The sequence below is a fragment of the Diplotaxodon limnothrissa genome, linkage group LG23, assembly GCF_057381915.1.
Source record: "Diplotaxodon limnothrissa isolate DT_005_m linkage group LG23, D_limnothrissa_male_GT1.1, whole genome shotgun sequence".
NCBI classification, from domain to species: domain Eukaryota; kingdom Metazoa; phylum Chordata; class Actinopteri; order Cichliformes; family Cichlidae; genus Diplotaxodon; species Diplotaxodon limnothrissa.
The window spans coordinates 1,033,052-1,056,421 of NC_140617.1; the positions used below are offsets into that span (position 1 = coordinate 1,033,052).

At 44.7% G+C, this 23,370-nt stretch overlaps 1 protein-coding gene across 2 annotated transcripts in view; it reads right to left on the bottom strand.

The window, feature by feature from the left end:
• Positions 1-23,370, bottom strand: part of insrb (insulin receptor b) — an 82,101-nt gene that overhangs the window by 40,371 nt on the left and 18,360 nt on the right. For both annotated transcript variants that reach the window (XM_085348828.1, XM_085348829.1), the window contains exon 2: positions 21,237-21,785. In XM_085348828.1, coding sequence (XP_085204954.1) covers positions 21,237-21,785 — 549 coding nt within the window. The remainder of the gene's footprint in view (positions 1-21,236; positions 21,786-23,370) is intronic.

Below are 23,370 nucleotides of genomic sequence, written 5' to 3' on the forward strand. Positions count from 1 at the left end.
CACGGCACGTTGCAGTCATACAGCGAGAGCATTTCTAAGAAATAAGCACCAGAGTCCACGCTTGAGCTCCTAAACTCGGCTCTGTCTTTTCCCTGTGACAGACTGAAAACGACAGCTTACGTACTTCAGCCAGACTCCATCCAACCAACGATCCTCGAGCCCCAACTGGCTCAGAATATACCGCACCAAGGCCAGCGGCGTGAACAACATCACGCTCCTAAGTGGAGGTGTGAGCGTAACATCACACATTAGAGTAACTGAACCACGAAGCAGATTTACACACAAACGTAGCAAACAATGAAAGACAAGAATTTTCTCTCGAGCTGCTGCCAAAACAAACACGATGAGAGCAAACAGAGGAGCCCGGCGCCCTGCAGCTCCGCTGGCTGCTGCACCGCTGTTATTCTAAGAAATGCTGCTGGTGTGCAGATCCGTGTGTGAGCGGGAGGAAGAACGTTCGCATGTGATGCGCGGGGAGAAGTTTGTGGAAGTGCACTTTTTATATAAACCGCTCCAGCGCCCGTCGCCGGGGAGCGATGGGAAAAACGTGAGCGACGAGCTTCGCGAAGCACGCAGCTCGCTTGGCTGCTCGCGGCGTAACAAAATAAGCAAGAACAAAGTGTTCAATGAGTTTTTAGTCTGCAGTAAAACCCGAGCTTCTGCGGCCAGCTTCTAAATATGATACTCGCTTCGACACCACAACGCCGCTGTACAACAGATGTGATTCTCCGCCGCAGAACATTGGACAGGCGGAGGTAAACAGTAAAAAGTAGAATGAGGACTAAATTAAATCAGCACAGAGGGGAGCGTCTGAGCGGTCGAGGGGAGACAGGCGCCGCTGACCGATGACATCAGCAGCCGCGGCCGAGTTCACCTGTCGACAGGCTGACCAAACGTAACACAGAGGAGACCGTCCTGTATCATCCTCGCCGTACACAGAACTGTGAGACCAGAACGCCGGCGCTCATTTCTTTATATTTTACTAGGAAAATAGAAGATAGGTGCAGCCACTTATTCAAACCTGCATGTAAAGACAGGATATAAGCGTGAACTCTGTGAGACGAGCGCTCTTTGCCTTTCTGTGAGAGGACGTTCAGAGCTCTTTGTTGGATGTTGGCCGCCTTTTGTTCTCGTCTCTGTCGAGATGATCTCACACTGCTTCAGTAATGTGGAGGTCATGGCTGATTTATTTACTTATTTTTGATCCAGGTTTGTCTGTTTTACTGCGTTAACAATGTTGCCGCCCTTCCTCGTAGCACATTTCTGATGCTGGATGTTTTTCCTGTGACCTTCAGATACTCTTCTGCCCTTCATTTGTGCTGCTTCCTTGAATCTGAGATATGCTTAGTGCAAAAACATTGCTTTATGTCTTTTAAACTGTTGTCTTTGGCAGAAATGGAACAAATTATTTGCGTACAATTAAAAACCGGTTCTTTGCTAAATTATCGGTTGTGTGCAGACACAACACTGGTTCATTGCTTAGGTTGGGTGTCTTTTTATGCTTGAGAGATTCATAAGCGAGTGCATAAGCATTTCTATGAAAACGGTCAGGTACAAGGACTAGACTGAACATGAATGGAAAAGCAGCCGACGTACAAAGAAAAACTTTATAAAACCCTCGTGAAAGTCTGGCTCCTCTGACGCAAAATACTAAGAAATGGGAGCTGGCTCTAAAACAAGAGTAAAAAGATTTACAATGAGCTGAAACTTAATGTTGACATGAATCAGTTCAGCTGGTAGCTGAACTAACATCAGTTTGGTTTGCTTTACAATTCAGCCATAAAGGCTTTAATGAAAATAGGAAACATAATTATTAGTGTTATTATAAGATTCAGTCAAATTAAATCAACTTTACCCTGTAAAAAAAAAACGCAAAATGTCAAAATTATTTCAACTCCAATAAAGATCAATTTCAGTATTTCTCCTAAAGATCAAACAAACAGCCACCATGCAGATACGATCATCTTGAACTGGCGAGACGCTCCATGTGTCGTAGCTACTGACTCATTTATCTCCGTCAGCGGTATACGTGAGACAAAGAGCCGAGAGCATCTGTCTCAATCAGCACGTGCAGTATAGCGCCAGACAGTGCCTCCTACAGACATACGTCCAGTCGAAGACAACTAGGAGCTGAGTTTGTCATCCAAGCTGTTCTCCACATCCATCACTGCTATCCAATAATGAGAGGGGTCGCAACCGCAGAGGCGACCTTGAAGGCGCACAGACTCCGAGCTGCATCAGAGGGACCGTCGATGTTCAGAAGGACGCTGGTGGACGTCCATGCAGTCGCAGGCTGCTCCACTGACGCAGCGTCGTCTTCAATATTAAACAACCAGTGTACAAAGTTTCATGAGGTAAAATATTTGTCGCAGGTGCAACAGATTATTTTCTGCTTTAACCGACAAACAGGAACCCGTCCCAACGCTTCCACCTCCTTTGTGGTAATGCCGACCATCGCCCTCTTTCTAGCCCCGGCCCAGTACCTCAGTGTTCCCTTTCTTGCCTCCTGGGAGTAAAAGAGGCACAAAAACAGCCAATGGGACGCAGCTCTGGCCTTGCTCGCATATTTGCACATGGACATTAAAACTCAGCTCGCAAACTTGCATCCTTGTCCCCCATGAGCTCAGTGGAACCAGCCCCCCCTCGCTCTGCTGTTATTGGTCGAGGCAGGCAGCAGGAAGAGAGATGTTTGGCGATAAAGGCGACTTAACCCAGCATTCCTCCTGGGGGCTTATATTTTATGTGGGAAACAAGCAAAGCCATTTGTCAAAGGAACAGCTTGAACTTCACACTCATTTTGCAATCCCAGCACCGTGTATCGTGTAAAAACAGCAGCAGTATAAACTACAGAAGGATTCACTGGAGAGCTTTTCCCCTCCTGGGTTTCTTATTTTAGAAGCAGCCACACTGAGGAAACAGCAGCTCCAAAATGGTGGTTTGTGTACTGGATTCGCTGGCTCGTGGCCCGCTGACAGACGGTGTTGTTGTTGTCATGTGTCCGCTAATGTGCGCCGCTCCTCGCTCATGATTGATATGATTTACAGGATCACATGCTTGTTGTCCACACGCTGGAAATACTGGTTCCACCTGGTTCTCATTAACCTAAACTCAGTCTGTTGGTCAGATGTTGCTACACATCACACACTAAAAGTGGGAAACTGACAGCACATGACGGCAAATTCCACACGGGGAAAAAAAAGATCCTCATTCCACTCCGTTCATGTCAAGACACAAATCACACGAGGACAGATGATATACAGGCTCAGTGCACGCACAGGAACACAGGTGCATCGCTCTTCATCCAAAATACCAGCAGACCACAGGTGTGTGCGGCGCACTGCAGCATGCATGAGTGACAGGCTGCGAGCAGCGCCACAGTGCACAACCTTTTTTAGTCGCAACAATGCCTTCACGAGGCTAGAGCACGCTAAACATCAGCTGGGCCGGACGTCACTCTGCGGGTGATACGCGCACATTCATCGTAAGAGACTAGCTCACTAGTTCATAATCTAAATTAAGCAGCAAGCAACGAGCACTACTCAATGTCATCGTCAGTATATATAAGTGCAGAGGCTGTTTAAAAAGTGGCTTTGCTGCTTTGACATAACTAATCCAGCAACACAACAGATGGTGGAAAAGCTGGTTTTTGCTTACGTTTGACTTTGGAGGCAATAAGAGCAAAACTACAACATAAGAAGACATGACAGCCGCTCTTTTCTCCAGGGTGTCCAAATTTCAAAGCATGTGTAAACACGGTGTCATGCAGATGTGCAGCTGAAATCTACAGATGTTCCTCTGAAGGCCTCACATGCAGTTGTAGTCAGTCAATGTGAAAGCTTAAATCTCAAACACACAATGTTAGGTGGTAGTAGTGTATACAAGCTGCTGCTGTCACACATTTCATCATAAATATGTGTGACATATTTTATCCATATTGTATATTCTGTATCTATATATGTGTATATGTGTATATATGGTGTATTTATGCTTATATCCTTACTCTCATTCCCCTTAATGTATCTGTAACATGCAACTTCTTTCGGTGCTTTGCTACTGGAAACTGAATTTCCCGGAGGAACCCACCCGAGGGATTAATAAAGTTTCATCTAATCTAATCTAAATAAATCCCTGAACATGACTCAAGGTTTTTTCACAGCCATCTAAACAAAAGAAACAAGATTTTGTATCATTGTTTTAGTTGATTTAACTCAACACATGACGACAGGTCAAACTCTTCACACTGGCCTCCCACTTTAAGATGCTGGTTTGGACTTTTAGAGCTTTACATGTCCAATCATCCCCACAGGTCCCTGAGGTCTGGTGGTCAAGGCTTACACCCACTGGAGACGCAGCATTTTGCCACAGCGGACTCTGATCTGCCTCCCACCGACTCAGAGATCTGTGGCTTAAAAAGCTGCTAAAACACAACTTTATCTCTCACAGTGGCTCTGAGGTGCTTTATAAATACAACTTTTCTTACTTTGTTAGACTACTGTTAAATGTATCTTGAGAATGTCATTAAGTGATGACTAAATGATGCGTGTGCGTCGCTGTGTTTGCTGATAGAACTGCACAAAAACTAAAAATGTACTTTTCGGGGGGTCACGTGGCCAAGCATTAAGATGGCAGCTTAGCGAGGTCGCTCTCAGGACAGTGTACAAACTTTCTATAAAAAACCCTTGCATATGCTGTTAGTGTGGTCTGGAATATACGGCACTGACATGTCAAAAGCTTCATCTGTGAAACAGTGTGACATCTTTACCCGAAGACGCAAGACAGGCGCTATACCATCAATGTCCGACACAGATGCTAACATGGCTAGCATAGCCGAGGTTTTGGATGAACTCAAATCACTCCGGTCGGATTTTGGAGCCAAGTTGGACAGCATCGATATAAGACTGACTGGGATGGCGAGCGCAGTGACTGCACTGGAGGGTAAAGTCTCGGAGGTAAAGCAAGACATATTGAACCAGGGGGCTCATATCGAAGAGGCCGAAGCCCGCATTGCCGAAGTTGAAAGCACACTTGAGAAAACAGAAACGTCACTGAACTCGGCTATCAAACGAATCGCACTTCTTGAAGCCAAAACAGATGATTTGGAAAACCGCGGACGACGAAAGAACCTGCGCATCTTCGGCATAAAAGAGGGAGCAGAGGGGCAACAATCACTCTTCGACTTTATTAACATCATGCTACCTAAGTGGCTGGGGCTAGCGCCCGACAAGTCATTCACACTGGAGCGAGTGCATCGCACGCTTGCCTCCGGGAAACCAAACCAGAGCAGAGCGGTGCTTATTCGTTTCTTAAAATTCCAAGAGAAGGAACTGGTATATTGGGAAGCAAGAAAACAACAAATTACACATGATGGGGCCAAGATCACATTTGCACAGGATCTGTCTGCGGAGACGGTTCGGATCCGACGGGGATTTCACCCGGTTGTCAAACTGTTTATTGATATCAATGCCTTCCGTGGATTCCAGCACAACCCATGCAGACTCAGAATCCTGTACGGTGGGAAGATCCACCTCTTCTCAACACCTCAAGAAGCCGAAAAATTCTACAAGAATCTGCCGAAGGAAACAGCAGAGGATGCTCATCACCAGTGAGTTGGTTAAACAACAGGTTAACCATTAAGACACTCCATAAGACTGCCTCTGCTTCAACATAACCGACCAGTAATTGAGTCACTGATAAGAGACAGATAAAATTTTGAGCTCGAATTTATGTGGGACTTATGTTACCATAACTGGGCGTTTTTAAGCGCATATTCGTTCTAAGTTTGATTGCAATCGTTTTTGGGTAGTAGATTAACAGCTGAACCTCACCTAAGTCTTTTTTGTTTTGTTTTGTTTTGTCCTACCAAGGGTAAACTTTGCTTTATTGTGGGGGAAGAATCAGTATCATTGTATGGTTAGTGTACACTGTCTGATTTATGGGGTTTTGGAGAGGTCGCGTTGACTAGTTACTCCTCAGTGATGTGGATTAACGCCCTCCAAATAATTTGTTCAAGGGAGGGGGGAGACATTTCCAACAAGGAAATGCAAATGTTCAATCAGAAATTGTTTACAAGTTCTTTATCTGGTATGTGTGAGTGTGTGAATGTATGTGCAAACCTGCTTCTTCAATTTTCCCTTTACTTTGTTTATTTAAGTGAACAGTCTGACAATATTTTATGGAGAGGACAACTAAAGAGAACATTTTGAAGGTTAACATTACGACCTGGAACGTTAGGGGGATACGGAAGTTAGCTAAACTGAAACAAGTATTAAACCGACTAAAACATTTTAACTCTAGGATTATTTTCCTACAGGAATCTCATCTTACTGCATCAGAGATACATTTATTAACCAAAAGATGGCAGGGTCAGGTATATTTCTCTTCTTTTACTAGACATGCCAGAGGAGTCATTACTCTTATACATAAGTCAATCCCATTTCAAACTACGAGGGTGATTACAGATCCAAACGGGAGATATGTAATTGTGCAGGGCTGTATCTCCATGTTAGAAATAAACCTGATAAATATCTATGGCCCCAACGAGGATAACCCATCCTTCTATGAAAATCTATTTCTCACAATATCAACCTTGGAGGGCCTTTATATCATAGGAGGGGACTTCAATTGCGCCCTGGACCCTAACCTGGATAGGTCGTCTCAAACTGACACTACTCATACCCAGACTAGAAAAATACTTTTTAACTATATGAAAGATTTGAGATTAAATGAGGTCTGGAGAACAAGGAATCCAAATAACAGGGAATTTTCATGTTATTCTAGCTCGTATCAAAGTCATTCGCGGATAGACTACTTTCTTATCTCTACAGAGTTATTACCTTGTGTTGAGAACTGTTGGTATAACAGTATTGTGATTAGTGATCACGCAGCAGTATGTCTATCAGTTAGATTGGGCGAAGTTGATCAAGGTGTAAAGCGATGGAGGATGCAAACATTTTTGTTAAAGGACCCATCATTTGTCAAATTTATAGAAACTTGCATTGATCAATATTTTCAAATAAATAAAGATGAAACCACAGCTAGTATTAGGTGGGAAGCATTTAAAGCTTACATAAGAGGGGAAATTATAAGCTACAGTAGCAACAAGAGTAAGCAATATAACCAAGAATTAAAATCATTAGAAAGGCAAATTAAATCTAATGAAACAGAATTTTACCAGAGCAATGATCCCACTAAACTAAACAATCTGACTATTCTAAGAGCCAGGTATGATAAATTAACAGCAGAGAAAGTGGCAAAAAGTTTAATGTGGACCAAACAATTATTTTATGACCAAGGAGAGAAGGCAGGAAAATTATTGGCCTGGAGGATAAAAAAGATGCAAGCAGAAAAGGCCATCACCCACATAAAGTCCAAATCGGGTATTATAACAACAGACCCTCTAAAAATAAATGAAAATTTCAGAGAGTTTTATCAATCTTTATACCAATCTGAATATACGGGAAACAGAGAAACACAAGATGCATTTCTTGATCAGTTAAAATTTCAAACCCTCTCAGAAGAGGATAAAACAGCCCTTGATAGTCATTTAACAATAAAAGACCTGTCAGAAGCCATAGACGACCTGAATAGCGGTAAAACGCCTGGTCCTGATGGACTTCCAATGGAATTCTATAAAACATTTAAAAATAAATTAATACTGCCACTTCTTAACATGTATGAGGAGTCATATAAGTCCGGAATACTCCCAGACTCACTGAGATTAGCTACAATAACCCTTTTATTGAAGCCAAATAAGCCTCCGACTGAATGCTCCTCTTATAGGGGAATTAGTCTTATGGGATGTGATACGAAGATTTTGTGTAAAGCACTCTCTAGAAGACTAGATAAATGTGTGCCTAATTTGATAACAGACGATCAACAAGGTTTTGTTAAAACGAGACAAGGCTATCATAATATAAGACGTGTCCTCAATGTACTTTATGAGAAAAACAATAGGGAGGACACTGCGCTGCTATCACTAGATGCGTGCAAAGCCTTCGATAGAATAGAATGGAATTATCTCTTACAAGTGCTCCCCAGATATGGACTAGGTGAAACATTCCTGAAATGGATCCGATTATTGTATACACATCCAACAGCACAAGTTTTAACTAATAATAACGTATCAAAACCCTTTAATTTACAGCGATCAACCAGGCAGGGCTGCCCTCTGTCACCAATTCTCTTTGTGTTAGCAATAGAACCTCTGGCCATAGCTGTGAGAGCAAATGCAGGAATATCAGGGACAAGAATTGGAGGAAGAGACCATCTAATTTCTTTATTTGCAGATGATATTATATTTTTTTTGACTAATCTGAAAGATAGTATCCCTAATTTAGTAACATTAATAAAAACATTTGGAGAATTTTCAGGATACAAAATTAACAATTCTAAATCAGAATTAATGTTTCTTAATGAGGAAGAAAGAAGAAGCCCTGTGGTGGCCACCCCATTTAAGACAACTACAACAGGCTTTAAATATTTAGGCATTAGGATCACTCCAAGCCTCAAGGACATAACCTCAATAAATTATGATCCCCTTGTAGGAGAGGTCACGGAAATGCTAAACCGTTGGACAAACCTGCCTGTATCTATGATAGGCCGGATAAATATCCTAAAAATGACAATTTTACCCAAATTTTTATATTACTTCCAAACACTTCCGTTGCCTCTACCAACTTCATTTTTTGACAGTTTAAACAAACTATTTAACCAATTTATTTGGAATAATAAGAAGGCAAGGCTCCGCTTACAACTACTTTACTTGCCCTATGAAAGAGGAGGTCTCCAAGTCCCCAACCTCAGATGGTATTATATGGCTGCCCAACTAACATCAGCCACCCATTATTTCTGCCCAACAACACCTCCAGCCTGGGTTGACATCGAGCAAAAATCTGTTCCAGATCTTCCCTTACACACTTTTCTATATTCTTCAGACACTAAGATATTAAAAAAAACTACAAGGAACCCTTTCTTGAAAAATACAATTATAATTTGGCATGCAGCTCATAAATATGTGGGCGATCCTCCATCGCTTTCGCAATTTACCCCTATTTGGGGAAATGAAAAGTTCACGCCTGGTAAAAGTGATGGGGGATTTAAAATATGGAAAAATAAAGGCATTCAAAAAATTAAAGACCTATATGCAGATGGCATACTGCTCACATTTGATCAGTTGTGTAAAAAATATTTAATACCCCCAAAGCATTTTTTTAAATATTTACAATTGAAAAACTATTTGTCATCAAAACTGCAAAGGATTGCTGAACTTCCACCATTGACAAAAATAGAGGAGGTATGTGTTAAGAATACAAAAGGGAAAGGTTTTCTCTCTATATATTATAATTTACTGGTGCTTTCCTCCAAAGACTCAGCAGCAGATAAACTGGATGCTTGGAGAAGGGAGATCCAAGAGGACATAGATGAAAATGACTGGAACCAGGCCTGCTTAAAAGCACAAAAACAAACAATAAACACACGCTTTAAACTACTGCAATATAAATGGCTCATGAGAACCTATATAACACCTGTCAAGCTTCATCATATGTCCAATGATATTCCGGACATCTGTACTAAATGTCTAGTTGAAAAAGGAACTCTTCTTCATTGTCTATGGGAGTGTCCTAAAATCCAGGACTTTTGGAAAGATGTTATCAAATATCTGTCTGAAGTGTTTAAGGTAAAAATCCCTTTAATAGGAAAACTCTGTGTACTTGGAATATATCCAAGGGAATTTAAGCAATCGGGGGAAAAAACTAAATTACTGGACTACGGACTACTTCAAGCCAGAAGAGCCATTGCGCTATGTTGGAAGAGTATGGATGCTCCCTCCATGGGACTCTGGAAGAAGGAAATTGCAATCTCTCTAGGCCTGGAAAGACTGACATATATTGCCAAGGGCAAACAATGGGACTTTGTGAATATGTGGAAGCCATATATGACTATTTTAGGGAGTGGAGGTGAAGGACATTTATGAACAAAAAGGAAAAGAAGAAGGAAAGGAGGGGAGAATCTTGTCTATCCAAACCCATTGTATTTTTGTATTGCTGTGAGAACTATGCTCATTTCTACATTTGAATGTGATGTAGGCAGGTTTGATGTATGGATGGATGTGTGAATGTGAGGGTGTTCAACATTTGTTTGTATTGTACTATAAAAAATTTCAATAAAAATATATGGGGAAAAAAAAAAAGTACTTTTCTAAAATCCAGTATTTTTCTCATCTTTGTGCAGTAACTCAATGGGGTCATGTTATTATAGGCATAACTGACACGACCTTTGCACTACACCTAAACCCAGCGGTGAGATGCTCTGTGCAAGAACACACAGCAGCACATGTGATCCTAAATCACACACGCAACTGAGCCGCAGAGAAAGCAGAAGAAAAGGCTTTCAGTCACCGAGCGCTCGCAAACTGCTTCTGCCAACAACACACGAACTGTGGACAAACACGTTACAGCCAATCACATGGGGAGTAACTCAGACGCGCACCAATCGCCGGCAAACACATTGCCAAGCAGCCATCTTTAGTAACAGGAGCCAGGGCTGACAAGTTTGGTCTATCATTTTGAGGCCCAGAAATTCCTGCATGTCTGCATACCACAGCATGCAAGGAGAGAGGGAGGGGAGAGGGAGAGAGGAGGGAGAGTACAAAGTAAAAGAACGGGGGACAGAAAGGAGAAGAAAGGGAAAAGGGAGGAGGTGCAGAGGGAGGATCCTGGCCATAAGGTGGAGCATCAGAAGCAGTGAAGAGAAATGGAGAGAAAGCAAAAACAGATTTTTGTCCTCTTTAGTGCTCCGTCTCAGCTGTTATCTCTTATACAGACCAGATATCTGGACACTGCTTTCACTCGTCTCGAGGGCAGAGGGGCCATCAGAGTGTAGCAAGAGCTCGAGGAGAGACGGTCAAGTGCAATGCATACGACAGCAACCGCTCGCACTTCTGAGATAACAGGGAGACAGCAGCAGCCATTGTTACCGTCACCACTCTGCTATCGACAGAAGACACGTGGTTATCAAAGCGTAGTTATATTTGAAAAGCAAATTTATATTGCTGTTCAAGCTATCAGGCTGGCAGTAAAGATGACAAAAGGCGCCAAGCGGCCTCACGGACAGGACTACTTTTATTCTACCGGATCCGTATGACATCATCAGGACTGACAAGTCCGAAGGAAGCAGGCCCAACGCTAAAGCGCGGCGTGACGACACGAACACCGGTGCCACCGAAGTTTATCTTACAGGTTGCATTCATGTGAACGTTAAAGCGTGTCACCCACTTTTGTTTCTGCGTAAACATTTCTTATCAGACGTGTTACGCGATGACTCGGGCAGACGGCCTCTACGAGCTCCCGATGCTACAAGTCTCAACAGAAAAGTGGTGGAAGGTGCAGGCCAGAGGAAAGTCTGCACATTGGACCCGTGCCAGCCGACGTACTCGGAGCAGGGGTGATGAAGCCACCGCAAACTGGGTGAGCTGCTGGGTTTCTAAATATGGAAAACTTTACTACAACCTTTAATGGCACAGCTTCCTCTGGAGCTCTGCTCATCTGAATAATATAAGGATGCCAGTGAAATCAGGAAGTTTACACTGCTTCATAAATCATCCTGGAAAAATATGACTAAGTTTAGATATGAAAAGTGCAGGAAGTCACTGTGGTTGTGAAGAGGAGGATGACAAAAAAACAACAATACTTTTTCCAGCGTGTCTGCATTTAAGCACCGCGGCCGGGAACGCGTGCACCGCTCCACACTGGCACCTCCCGTCTTTGTGAGTCACACTGCAGTGTGCTCATGAACCCATTTATGTGTCCGTGTTGTTGCCTCTATATACGCTCACCCCCAACCTCGGTGGTCCCAAAGTCTCCCAGTGATCCTCCTCTGCAGTTACTAACTCATCTGAAGTTACAGAAGTGTCAGCTTTGACCTCAGACACAGAGGCCTAAAGACCGGTCGACAGGGAAAAATGCGTTTTCTTTGACTGGTTGGCAAACCATTGCTGGACGCTGCTGACAGATTGACTGCTAATCACCCAGGCCGGGAGACCGGTCAGTGACCCTCCGGCAACTCCGGGTCACTATGGAAACAGTTGACGAAAAGCTGGCGGATGGTTTCTGACAGTCACCAGATGAAACTGGTCACAAAGAGGTTTACGGTGGAAACCACTTTCAGCTTGCTTTGGTTGCTAGCAGGTTGCTGCTCACCTGCAGTTGAAATCTGTAGCACAGAAGGTGTGTCTGCAAACACTTGCCAACTAGCTGTAGCGAGCGTGAAAAGTATGACACGAACAGGAAACAGAAAACGTTCTCCTTCAAAATAAAAGTTGTCCCGTTTGAAACGTGTTGGGTGCAGCGAGGAGGCACCAGTTTGACCACACTTCAAGTTTCCACTTTGCGTGGAAGACGTCGATTTCTGTGCAAACACTAACCACAAGCAAAATGTGGGTGAACAGAGCAATCTGCTACCAACCAATCAGAGGCTTTTGGCGCACTTTGCAACCTATTTCGCCTAGCAACAGCCAGCCACTTCTAGGAACCACTCGCCACTTGTCGGTCGCGGAATACAAATTTTTAATTTGTGACCAGTTGTTGCCAATTATCTGCTGATAGTCTCCAAGCCTGAGTGACCGGGGTCTTTAATAGGCTGACCGTCAATGCTCCCTTCACAGACACTTAACACATCCTGGGTACGGCAGGACTCTGAAGGACACTCTGGGTTTTTCTGCCCTAACAGAAACCTGTTAAACAGTTTAAAGGAAAGAGGCATTTCTTTAAGGCCAAGGACATGAGAAGTGACTGATCCGAGTCTGGACAGAGCAAAGTGGAAAGAGTTGGGTTTGGAAGGAACTTCAAGGATGGCGAGGTCACATGAGGACAAACGAGTTCAGCTTAGGAGAAACAAAGTTTCATTTCCAGCACTGACTTTTGAGGTTTCTTTTTTTTGCTACAGCGAATCAAGGCACATGCATTTATTATCAAACAGAGTTCTCAAACTGTGGGAAACGGTACTTTCCCAAGGAGGTGATAAATTTTGAATGTCCAAACATTTCACCCGACCCCTTCAGTCGAGCCACTCTACCACCTCAAAGCAAGACATGAAATTCCAAGTACTTAACAGAGCATAACCATCACGTACCGCAAACGCAGCACGCACTAATAGCCCCTAGCAGGACTTTCTCAGATCACGTATGCATGAACACAGAGGATCTATGCTCCACTGAAGCCAGCAGTGTTTGTTTTTACAGCGAGTTAATGAATGTACAGGTAGGTGCTGCATCTGCTGCGGCTGAGGAACCCGGGACTTCTTCGAAAGCCGTCGATGGCGTAGGGAGGAACTGACTGTTATCAGGACCCGATTATATAAAAATACTTCAGATTTAATGTTGCACGTCTGTTTGGAAATACGAGAATTAAAACTGCAATTCTGCATGTATTTGTATCCAAGCAGTGCAGAACAAAATGACCACGTTTGTCTTGTCGGTGCAGTAACGCTAAATGTATTTCTTTTCAACCAGGGCAGCCTGTCATGTGCTTTACTGCTGTCACCCTGGTTTCTGTCCTCAGCTCTGTTTCACTGACACTGAGCAAATGTACATTTCTGTCCAAAACCCAAAGATGAGCCTGACATGTCTGCTGCGTCATGACTGGAAAATGTAAAAGAAGGACAAAAGTCCTTCAGACATAAATATGAATAAAGTCGTCTCTCATGGTCGTTGCAATCAGAATTTTCCAAAGTTGCATCAAAAGCAAACCGCTAATGCATGAAAACAGAACAAAGTTGGTTTCAGCAATCATTTAGTACCAATACATTTAAGGTTAAAGGTCAAAGCAGCCTCCACTGAGCAGAAGGAAATGTCAGCGCCATGTTAATTGTTACAATGTACTGCGGTTATATTTGTCACCTGTCAGCACGTTGGGACAACTCTATGACGGCGGGCTACTGTTGAACACGGCGAGTTTTACTGCTGCCAGTATTTATACGGTTCTATTTATGACGGCCAACGTGAGTTTTAGATATTTGGAACGAAGACATGGTGTGTGAGGATGTCAGGAGGGTGGCCTCATTTTCTGGACCAGCTCTGCGAACCTGTTTGGGGTTTAAAGGCAGAACATTTAGCAGTGATGTGAAAACTCAGAGCGAGGGGATGGATGGTGGCCCTGAAAGGTCAAACTGCAAGCAGAGAAAAGTGCTGCAAAAAGCAGACAAAACACAACGGAAAAGAAAATCTCACAGAGCACAACAGAAGTGTTTCTGGGGGCACATTAACGTGACGGACCAGATGACATAAACCCAAAGACCAAAACACACTGAAGAGGCTGAAGGTTCATCGGTACAAGTCTCAATGATGATTTATGAAATACTGCAGACACACGTTTACTGTTAGCATGTTAGCATCTCCCCAAAAACGCTTTCGATGCGTTTTTTTTCCTACTTATGTATTTGTGATATATTCATCATCTGCTTGCTTTTGCAGCCTTTTTCGCCGTTTGACCCCTCAGGACCACCGTAGAATAGAAAATACTCACTAACAAATGTGTTTCTGATGTCAGAGCTAGAAGCAGCTGTCACCTGATCGGCCAAAACACAGCAAATGCAGCATTTCTCTGCAGGGCTATGATCATTTGACTGATCTTCCCTTTCCATCCACCACCCTCACAAGTACATAACCCTTCCTTCAATTCTCCAGCTTTTCCCCGGAGCTGTACAGCAGTAGGAAGTACTTCAGGACAAAGGCAGGAAGTAATGAGGAAGTCCCTTCAGACGCGCAGGCTGCAACAACTGTTTGCTTGCCAGCAGGCTTTCCTACACAGGGAAACACATTCGAGTGACACATTAAGCGGATAAACCACTGTTGTCCTTAAAGATGACGTCAAGTTCCTTCTTGGTCTCCAGCTGCACTGATTTAACAAATGATAAACGTGAGTTTAAAAACAAAACAAGAAAGCAGTAGCCATGAAGGCTCGTATCCTCAGAAGCCCCGCCCTCTCCTCACTATATGAGCTACTACCATTTCTGCTAGCAGCCAGGCTCATGACGTGGGCAGCGGTGTCAGTGTGCTTAGTCTGCAGCCACGTATTTTTTGTGCATGTGTCTATGGGAATTGTACCAGTACACAGTGTGTGTGTGTGTGTGTGTGTGTGTGTGTGTGTGTGTGTGTGTAGCAGGATGTGGAAGTCCAAGTCCATTGATGAGCAAGCAGAGAGAGGAGAGGGAGGAGTTTTCCTGATCCCCCAGGGTGCTCAGCTAGCACTACTCTGTACTCATGAACGCACAAATGGAGGCTGAGGGAAGTGTGCACACACACGCACACACTTGCACATGCACATACAGAACTGATGCCAGCTTATCAAAGTTAATTTGGATTTGTTAACAAGGATGCAAGCTGCCGGGGAGGAAAGCAGGAGCTCGACTGCTACCTCTCCCATCTGTCTGTCTCTGTGCTTCCCTCTTCCTCCTCTCTTAGTGTTGCCTCTTGCACTCTTTGTCCCTTATAAGATATTAATGGTAATCCATCACTACAGCGAGTGAGTGCGTGTACTGATGTAATGCAAGCCACGACGGGGAAGCTTTAACTATCGCAAACAGAGAGCGTCGGAGAGAAGCGTTCCCGTTTCTATGGCAACAAACGAGAGAAAAACGAGAACACGTGCGAAGCGCTCTGATTTGTTTCACTATCAGGACGGCCTCAGTCGTGCTTTAATCGAGAACTGGTTGTTATTTGTGTCCTATCGTTGGCGATGAACAAAACACCATCTTCGGTTTAATCATTGGAGTCGCAGCGAGTCGGGACTCAGGACTAAAGAGAGCGTCTAGAAAACTGGACATTTGGCTGTAATCTTCTGTGAAGCAAATAAATGAAACCTTCAGAAACTCTCGGCGTTTGAGATTAACCATTTAGAGCTCGGCAAGATGCATAAAACAGCGCATTACGCAAATACCACCGTATGTTACAAGCGCAGGCAAATCCTCCACTTTCTGCTTCGTCTTACTGTGTACAAGTTATTTATTTAACCACTTCCAGGCAGCCGAGCTAATTCCAGTGAGGGAGAGGAGGAGAAAACATCTGGGTCACAGTTCACGTCGCCCGGGGGACTCCTGACTGATTATTTGGTTGCATCTCCCAAACAGTTTTAACACAAACACGGCCTTCGGGTATTTACTCCACACATTTGTTCTTTTCCCTCCTCGTGGTACACTCGTCCCAACTGTTGTTGACAGAGGGAAAGCAAACGTGTGTGTGTGTGTGTGTGTGTGTGTGTGTGTGTGTGTGTGTGTGTGTGTGTGTGTGTGTGTGTGTGTGTGTGTGTGTGCGCTCGACAGGTGACTGGAACGCAGCAGGCATATAAGACAAACAACTCGCCTCCTCCTCCAGATGGAGGCTTGTGTGTTGAGAGCAGTGACTCAGTAAATGTGCAAAGGTTGTCGCTTCGCAGATCGGCGACGCGTCCGATTTAACGAAGCATCTGAACGCACGTAAGAGTTGTAACAGTTTGCATTGAATCCACACGGGAAGGTTATAAACTGATACTCCAGCAGGGCAGCAGCTTTCTGCTGCACAGCTCCATAATGACCTGAAATGATATGCACCACTGACACTCTACATGTGTCAACACAAACCATTGAAACATAGATAAAAAACACACACACCTTGTTCCCTTAAAGCTTTTAACAGAACTGACACTCGGTCCCTTTGTGTTCGTATCCACGTCGTCTCCGTGTCACTGACTTTAATAGCTAATTACGAACAGCCGCTGCAGGAAAACTCCTTCGTTTACCTTTCATTAGAAACAACTGAAAACAGCTGAGAAGGATCGAGAGAGACAGAGAGGAGAGTCAGGCAGAGACGCTTTCACAAAGGCCGGCGAGCGGCGCTCGGTTGAGCACCTCCATCCTTAATACCGTCATTTCTGTCTCTCTGTAGCCGCCTGTAACTGGGCCGCTCACCTCTTTGGCAAAAGTGTGTTTGTGGCTTTCGAGTGTGTGTTTGTGCGTGTACCTGGGAGCCACACTTGAAAGGCCCCGCCATGTTTGCTTTGCTCTGTTTATTTTGCCCCCCCGATCTGGACCGTGTCCCGACCGACGCTCCGGCTTCATTTGATCGCATGAGAAGTAAAACTGATGGAAATATCAGAGGAAAAGGCCCACGAGCTGCAGCTGAGACAGCATCACAGACACTCATATGCTCAGTGCACAAAACACTTCACATGAATTCAATATAACACACTCATTTTTTAAAAAGAAACACTGTGACACATGAGCAAACATTCGTACTCATTCTCATCTGTATGTGCAAAGTAACTTCTGAAGTCTCTAAGTACAAAAATACCTGGTGCACTGTTGCCAGGACACCACTCTGGCAATAAACACACACAAACAGAAAAATGACACCAACTTGGTTAACTCTGAAACCTCACATTGGCTTTTTCCCCCTTTTGCAAAGAACAAAGCGTACAGCTTACACATGCCTACAGCGACACGCTAAAATCCCCTCTACACTGTTTTACTACCAGTGAAAACACCTGCGTGCACAGTGCTGCAGCTGCTTCTCTCACAGCTTTTTACTGGTTTTTAGACGCCTGTGTCACAAAGTTGAAAGCACCGCTGCTGGGCGATGTCCAACCTGAATTCGACTCTGGTCAGGAGGACCACAAGGTCATTTCAGATGACGCAGTCGGATCCATTTAGAAACACCGTTACGGGTTTAACCTGCGGTGGCCTCGAAGGGGCACGGGTAATCCGTTTGTCGCTACGAGATGAAGCCGTGACTAGCTGCGTGTATCTGAAAACAATGGCAGCAAACAACAAAGCGTGGGCAGAGTGAACTTTGACCCAAAAAGCTTTCCATCCTCCTGGTTGTGTGGATGTTTTTGTGTGTGCGAGTTGTGCAAGCAGAGCGCAGGCTGGTGTGGTTGAACGCAGCGTGCCAGGCCTCGGCAGCAGATAGAGCTTATCTAAACAGGAGATCGACTGTTTGCTCCTGTTCCCTCGTTCGCTCGTCGCTGACTGTTCCTTTGTTTCCGCTCGCTTTACCTCCTTTTCCTTACTCAGCTCAGACACCTGTGAATATCTGTGTCTCCTCTCAGTCAAACAGCTTTCTTCTGACTTTTCTGGGGGAATTTAAACCACTTTCGAGTGATATTTATTCTACACTTCTGTGCAAAAGTCTTGAGTCGCCCCTTTCGTGTCATTTCTTTTTTTAAAGGTGGTCTTGAGGAGTAGTTCTCCGGGCCTCGTGGAGCTCCTTCAACATTTTCTTTTGGACATTTTCAGCTTTTCTACCCATTTTCAGTCCAGTCCTGACTATTTTCCACGGAATCGTTTAACCACAGAAAGGCGCCCGACTCGAGGCATGAAACTGTGTCATGTCCACGCATAACAGAAAACTTAGCAAAGAACCGTTTTTTAAAATTATATTGTCACAAAAATGAAACTACAGAACAACCGTGTGCAATTCTGAATCTGAGGTAGGGCACATCTTAGCATTTAAGTGTCCTTAAAAAAAATCTGAGGAAACTGGAGCACGAAAGCAAAAATGGCAGGTTTAAAAATAAAAATCTTTACTAACAGGATTCGACAGGCTTGTCTAACAAAGTTCAAGTGGTGTAAAAAATACTGCATTTTCACACAGTTTGCACGTTTCAATAAATCAACAAAGCTCAGATGAAAAAGTTCCAAATCAAAGCAGGTCCGTGTACGTCGTCACTTTACTTATCTTGGGTGAAACATGTGGGTGCACAGATTATCATCATGCCTACACACCACTGATCCGACACCCTTTCCGTTTCCTTTCAGGAGGTGTGTTTGTGAGCTGCATTCGTCTTCCTGCCAATCCCATACTTGAGCACTGTCAGAGATTTTTTTGTCTTTACTTAAAAACCCTCAGCAGAGACACGGTTACTCTGACTTTATGTTTTATAGCGCAGGGTTCTGCACGGAGCTGCAGGTAGAAACTAGGTGCAGAAAACCTGCCAATCGCTGCAGGACTCCAGAGCATCAGCTGGAAACACAGACTGTTCGTGCAGAAAGCAACCGACTGAGAAACTACTGTAGCAGAGCTGCACGTCTGAAGCTGCACATACGAACAAACAAACTAAACACGCACACCAGAAACACACAAACAGCACTGGGCTACGAACCTCAGAGGTCATACATGCGGCTTGAACAGGTCATTTAGGGGCACACACACACACACAGCAGTGTAAGATCAGAGGAATGCAGGCTCTCTCTGGCTCTTACCTAAGGCCACTGCAACCCTATAAAAACACAACAAAAACAACCCCACAGTTTCCACTCACACATAAACTTTAATGCCCCGTCTAATGTTCCTCTGCTCCGCACCCGTGCATGTGTCTACGCTCGCACATGTCCAAGTTCGTAAACTGCCAGCGTTCATTCACAGAAGCCCTCATTAGTTTCTCCGTCACGCTGCGGATCTGCAGCCACATCTGCATCAGTATCGAACGGATACAAAACGCACTGCTGATACTGCGCTGCTGTTATCGTTACGGCTGCAGATGCACGTCGGCTTGTAATATTTAAGAGAACAGACGAGCACGTGTTTGCAGCTCCTGTAGGCTGAAAACACGCCTGTGGCGATGTAGCTCTCGTTTAGAGCAGAGCAGCATATCAGCCATACATCAGCGTTCAGGTATCAGCCCTGTGTGTGACACACACGCTGCTGCAGGCAGCGCTGCAGGCAGCACTGCATCATATTCTAGAAATGGCTCCGGCTTTGACACCCAGCTCTTCACTAAACTGGTGTCGGTCACATTAGGCAGAGCGCAGCGTCAGACCTGCGCCCTGACGCAACAGATGTGCTCACGTCCGTGTCAGTGGGCTTTTTGTCTGTGCCGTTTTTAATGGACACAGCTGTTTGACTTTTATTTAGAGTATACAGGGTAAACCTAATCAGCTGTGCAGTAAATATGGATTCTACTGGACTGATCACATGACTCACAGTGCATAAAAAAAAAACAAAGTCCTTATTTATTTCATCCTGGACCCTCAGGTCAACATTTTGAGTACCTCCTCCTCCTCCTCCTTTAGAGACAGCCCTTCGTCTTTTTGAACAGCAGGTAGGCTGTTTAAAAATCTGTGTGTCAGCACTTATGTACCTCCAAACTCGGATGTCAGAGTTCGGGAGTGATGTCACGTTAGCGTCTCCCAAAAAAATCCAGGAAACAGAATTCCTTTTGGCGCTTGGCGAGGTGGAGCCATTCGGGCATCACTAACAACAAAACACATTCATGGACCAAACCTGCTCGCTGCTGTGCACGTGACATCTTTAATGAGTCAGAGAGTTTACAGTTTTCATTTCGTTTAGATTCAGCGCCGCCATCTTGGATTGGAACGACGCTGGTCTGCTGAGAGTGGCGTTCCACAAAATTTCTGACTGGAAACTCGGAATTTATGACTTCCAGCTTATTCAGGAAAGCACCGTTAGGGCAGCTCTGGGATTACTTGCGCACAGGCCAACATCATCATCTCAAACCTTTGCCACAGTAAAAAGCTGCACTGTGAGTTTAAATAAAACTGATAGCAGCCACGTCCCATTCCTTTTAAACATCCAGCGTCGTGAACGATCTGCTCAAGTCAAACTATCATGTTTGAGAGGAAGACTGAGACGTGGAGAAAGGCACTTCCTGTCTTATTTTCCTGACAGTAAGACCTGGCAGACAATCGAGGAGGCGGGACTACAGGCCAGCTGCAGCGGTCGATGTTGGAGTATAAACACGGCCGAGGCTGGCACGCTTTGAAGGCTAGCCTGTCCGTCAGACACAAGACAGAAAAGAAAAATGTTTAAAAAAATAAAAACCAACACAGGCTATAATCGCCTTCAAAATAATAAGCATCCTCTCAGCGAGTCTTACAATAGAGGACGATCTCTGTGTTTATGGCAGGAACGAGCGAGCGGCTGCAGCGCTGAGCAAACCCACAGATGTTTTTTTGGTTTTGTTACTTTTTTACTAAACATTAAAACAAAACAATTTTATAACAAACGTTCACCTCAGCTCTAAAAGGGCATTACATCCCATAATGCCTGCTTTAGAGTTTCCTGTTTTCTGACTCAGCATCTCACTCGAGTCCCTCCGCACACGGAGCAGATCCCGATCCTGTAATTACGGATCACTTGCACACATCGAATGCTGATCAGAGGGCGTGGCCACGACCCCTGGCTGCTCACACTAAGAACGCAGGAATCATCGTGTGCGCACGTTTAAAGACTGATCACAAACACTTACTTCTCTGGCAGTGAGTCTGTGACCAGCATCGTCCCCTGAAGTGTCCGTTGATGGTGCTCTGAGGGCAGATGGTCTGACCTTGGGCTATGCCTGGACACACGTCTCCACACTCTCTCTCATTCTTATTGGCCACGATGAAGTTGTCCTCCACCGAGTCCAGGATCTTGGACCAGTCCAGAGTGGCCAGGTAACACAGGTCCGGATTCTTCTCGATCCTCACGGCGCCCCGGGTGATGTTCATGAGGCTGTACAGGCCCATCTCCTTCATCTGCAGCATCTCGTAAAGCACGAAAGCGTAGTTGAAGAAGAGGTTGTTGCCGCGGATCACCGTCAGGTTGGGGAACAGATCGCTGAGCGTCTCGAGGCCGTAGACCCTGAACAGCAGCACGTAGTCCGTCACCACTCGCAGTTTCGGGTAGCTCAGGCCGCGGAAGTCCTCCGTCCTGGTCTTAAACATGAGCAGGATTTTTAGGTGGCCCTCGATGATGGTGCAGTTCTCCAACGACTGGAGGTTGGTCACGTTATTCCGGATGTCCTTGCTCGAGCAGACTGAAAGGACAGACAGAGGGAAGCGCATAAGAAACAAGCACGTTTCAATTAATATAAGCTCATTACTTCTTGATTAATCTTCTTTTAATCAGAAATGTTCAAATGTACTTCTGATACAGAACAATCAGTTTTCACAGATGACTGAAAATTTTCCATGGATGTCGTTTCTCACACATTGCAGCACGCAGCGGCTCATTTGTGACTTTATACCGGAAATGCTGTGTTTGTGACTGAAGCGAGGGTGCTGCACAGGTCAGGTGAATGCAGCACAATATTTGCCTATAACATTCATCCCTGTCATCACGGCGACGATGAAAACCTGTCCGCAGGACATCTGCATCCTTCAGAGAGCTGTTCATTTGGAAAATGTTGCTTTGGCTTTAATTCACATCAATTAGCCCGACTGTGGCAGGCTGAACAGACAAAAGGGCCTCAGTTTGCAGCTGCATTACAACAACTGGATGTGAACATCAGTACAAACTTCTTTCTCCCAGTTTCAGCCACAAAACCAGCGCCGACCTGCATCAAGGTGAAGAAAGACATTCACGAAGCGGCCGCTCAAGTCCGAAAACCAGACTCTCCGCAATTGCCTTTCTCTCTCTGACACACACACACACACACACACACACACACACACACACAGTCTCATCGGCTATAGCAGTATTATTGTACAGCAGCGTTTGATCGAGCGCAGCAGCCACGAGGTTAACAGAAACGATCCACTCTTCAGCTGGTGCAGACACAAGCTTACGTTTAGACAAACGCATCCGCGCACGCATCAGAGGAGTGGAGAATTCATCAGCACACAGTAACTTTGGGAGAGATGTGCAGAGAGTTTCTCGCTCCACATAATAACACATTAAAGGCAAATTACAGGAGGAAGAAACACTTCGTCGTTCTGATTGTGCAAGACAGGTGTAACGATGAAAACAGTATTTCTGTTGTTGACGTGACAAAGCAGGTTTCGAACTCCAGGTCGGCAAAGCGGCCACAAAAACAACAACACTGCCATTTGCAAACCTGCGGATCCAAACCAACAGCTGTCACACGACAGAAACCAGCTCGCACACATTTACTGGAAAGAAAGCTTTGCCATCCATATAGCATCATATTTACACCCCAGCCTCATAAACACAGCCAGTTCTCCTTAAACGTCCTGTTTCTTTGAACTGCCTGCAGCACAAATGCCAGGAATAAGCACAGAGCGTGGATGTTTCTCCACCAGAGCAGGTGTTTAGTTCACATGAACAGACTTGCTGTATAAAGTGGAAGAGATGTGATTTACTGGGTCACACGGTGACACAGAGGACGGCGGCTGACCGCAGATTCTGCCCTGTTGCCACACCCATTTACATTTCACGAGCACGCCCATTAAACTCTGTAGTTGTGAGACATAAAATCCTAATTTGCTCCCTCGATTTAACTATGCATGGACTGTATCAGCCATAACAGCAGCCATCACGGCCTAAAAACAGATGGTGGTGGACATAAACAGCACCGGCTGATTCAAAGGCAGCCGTCTGACAGACGATGAAAAATCCTTTAAACACTTTAGTGACAGAAAAAAAGAAAGCACAAAAAACTC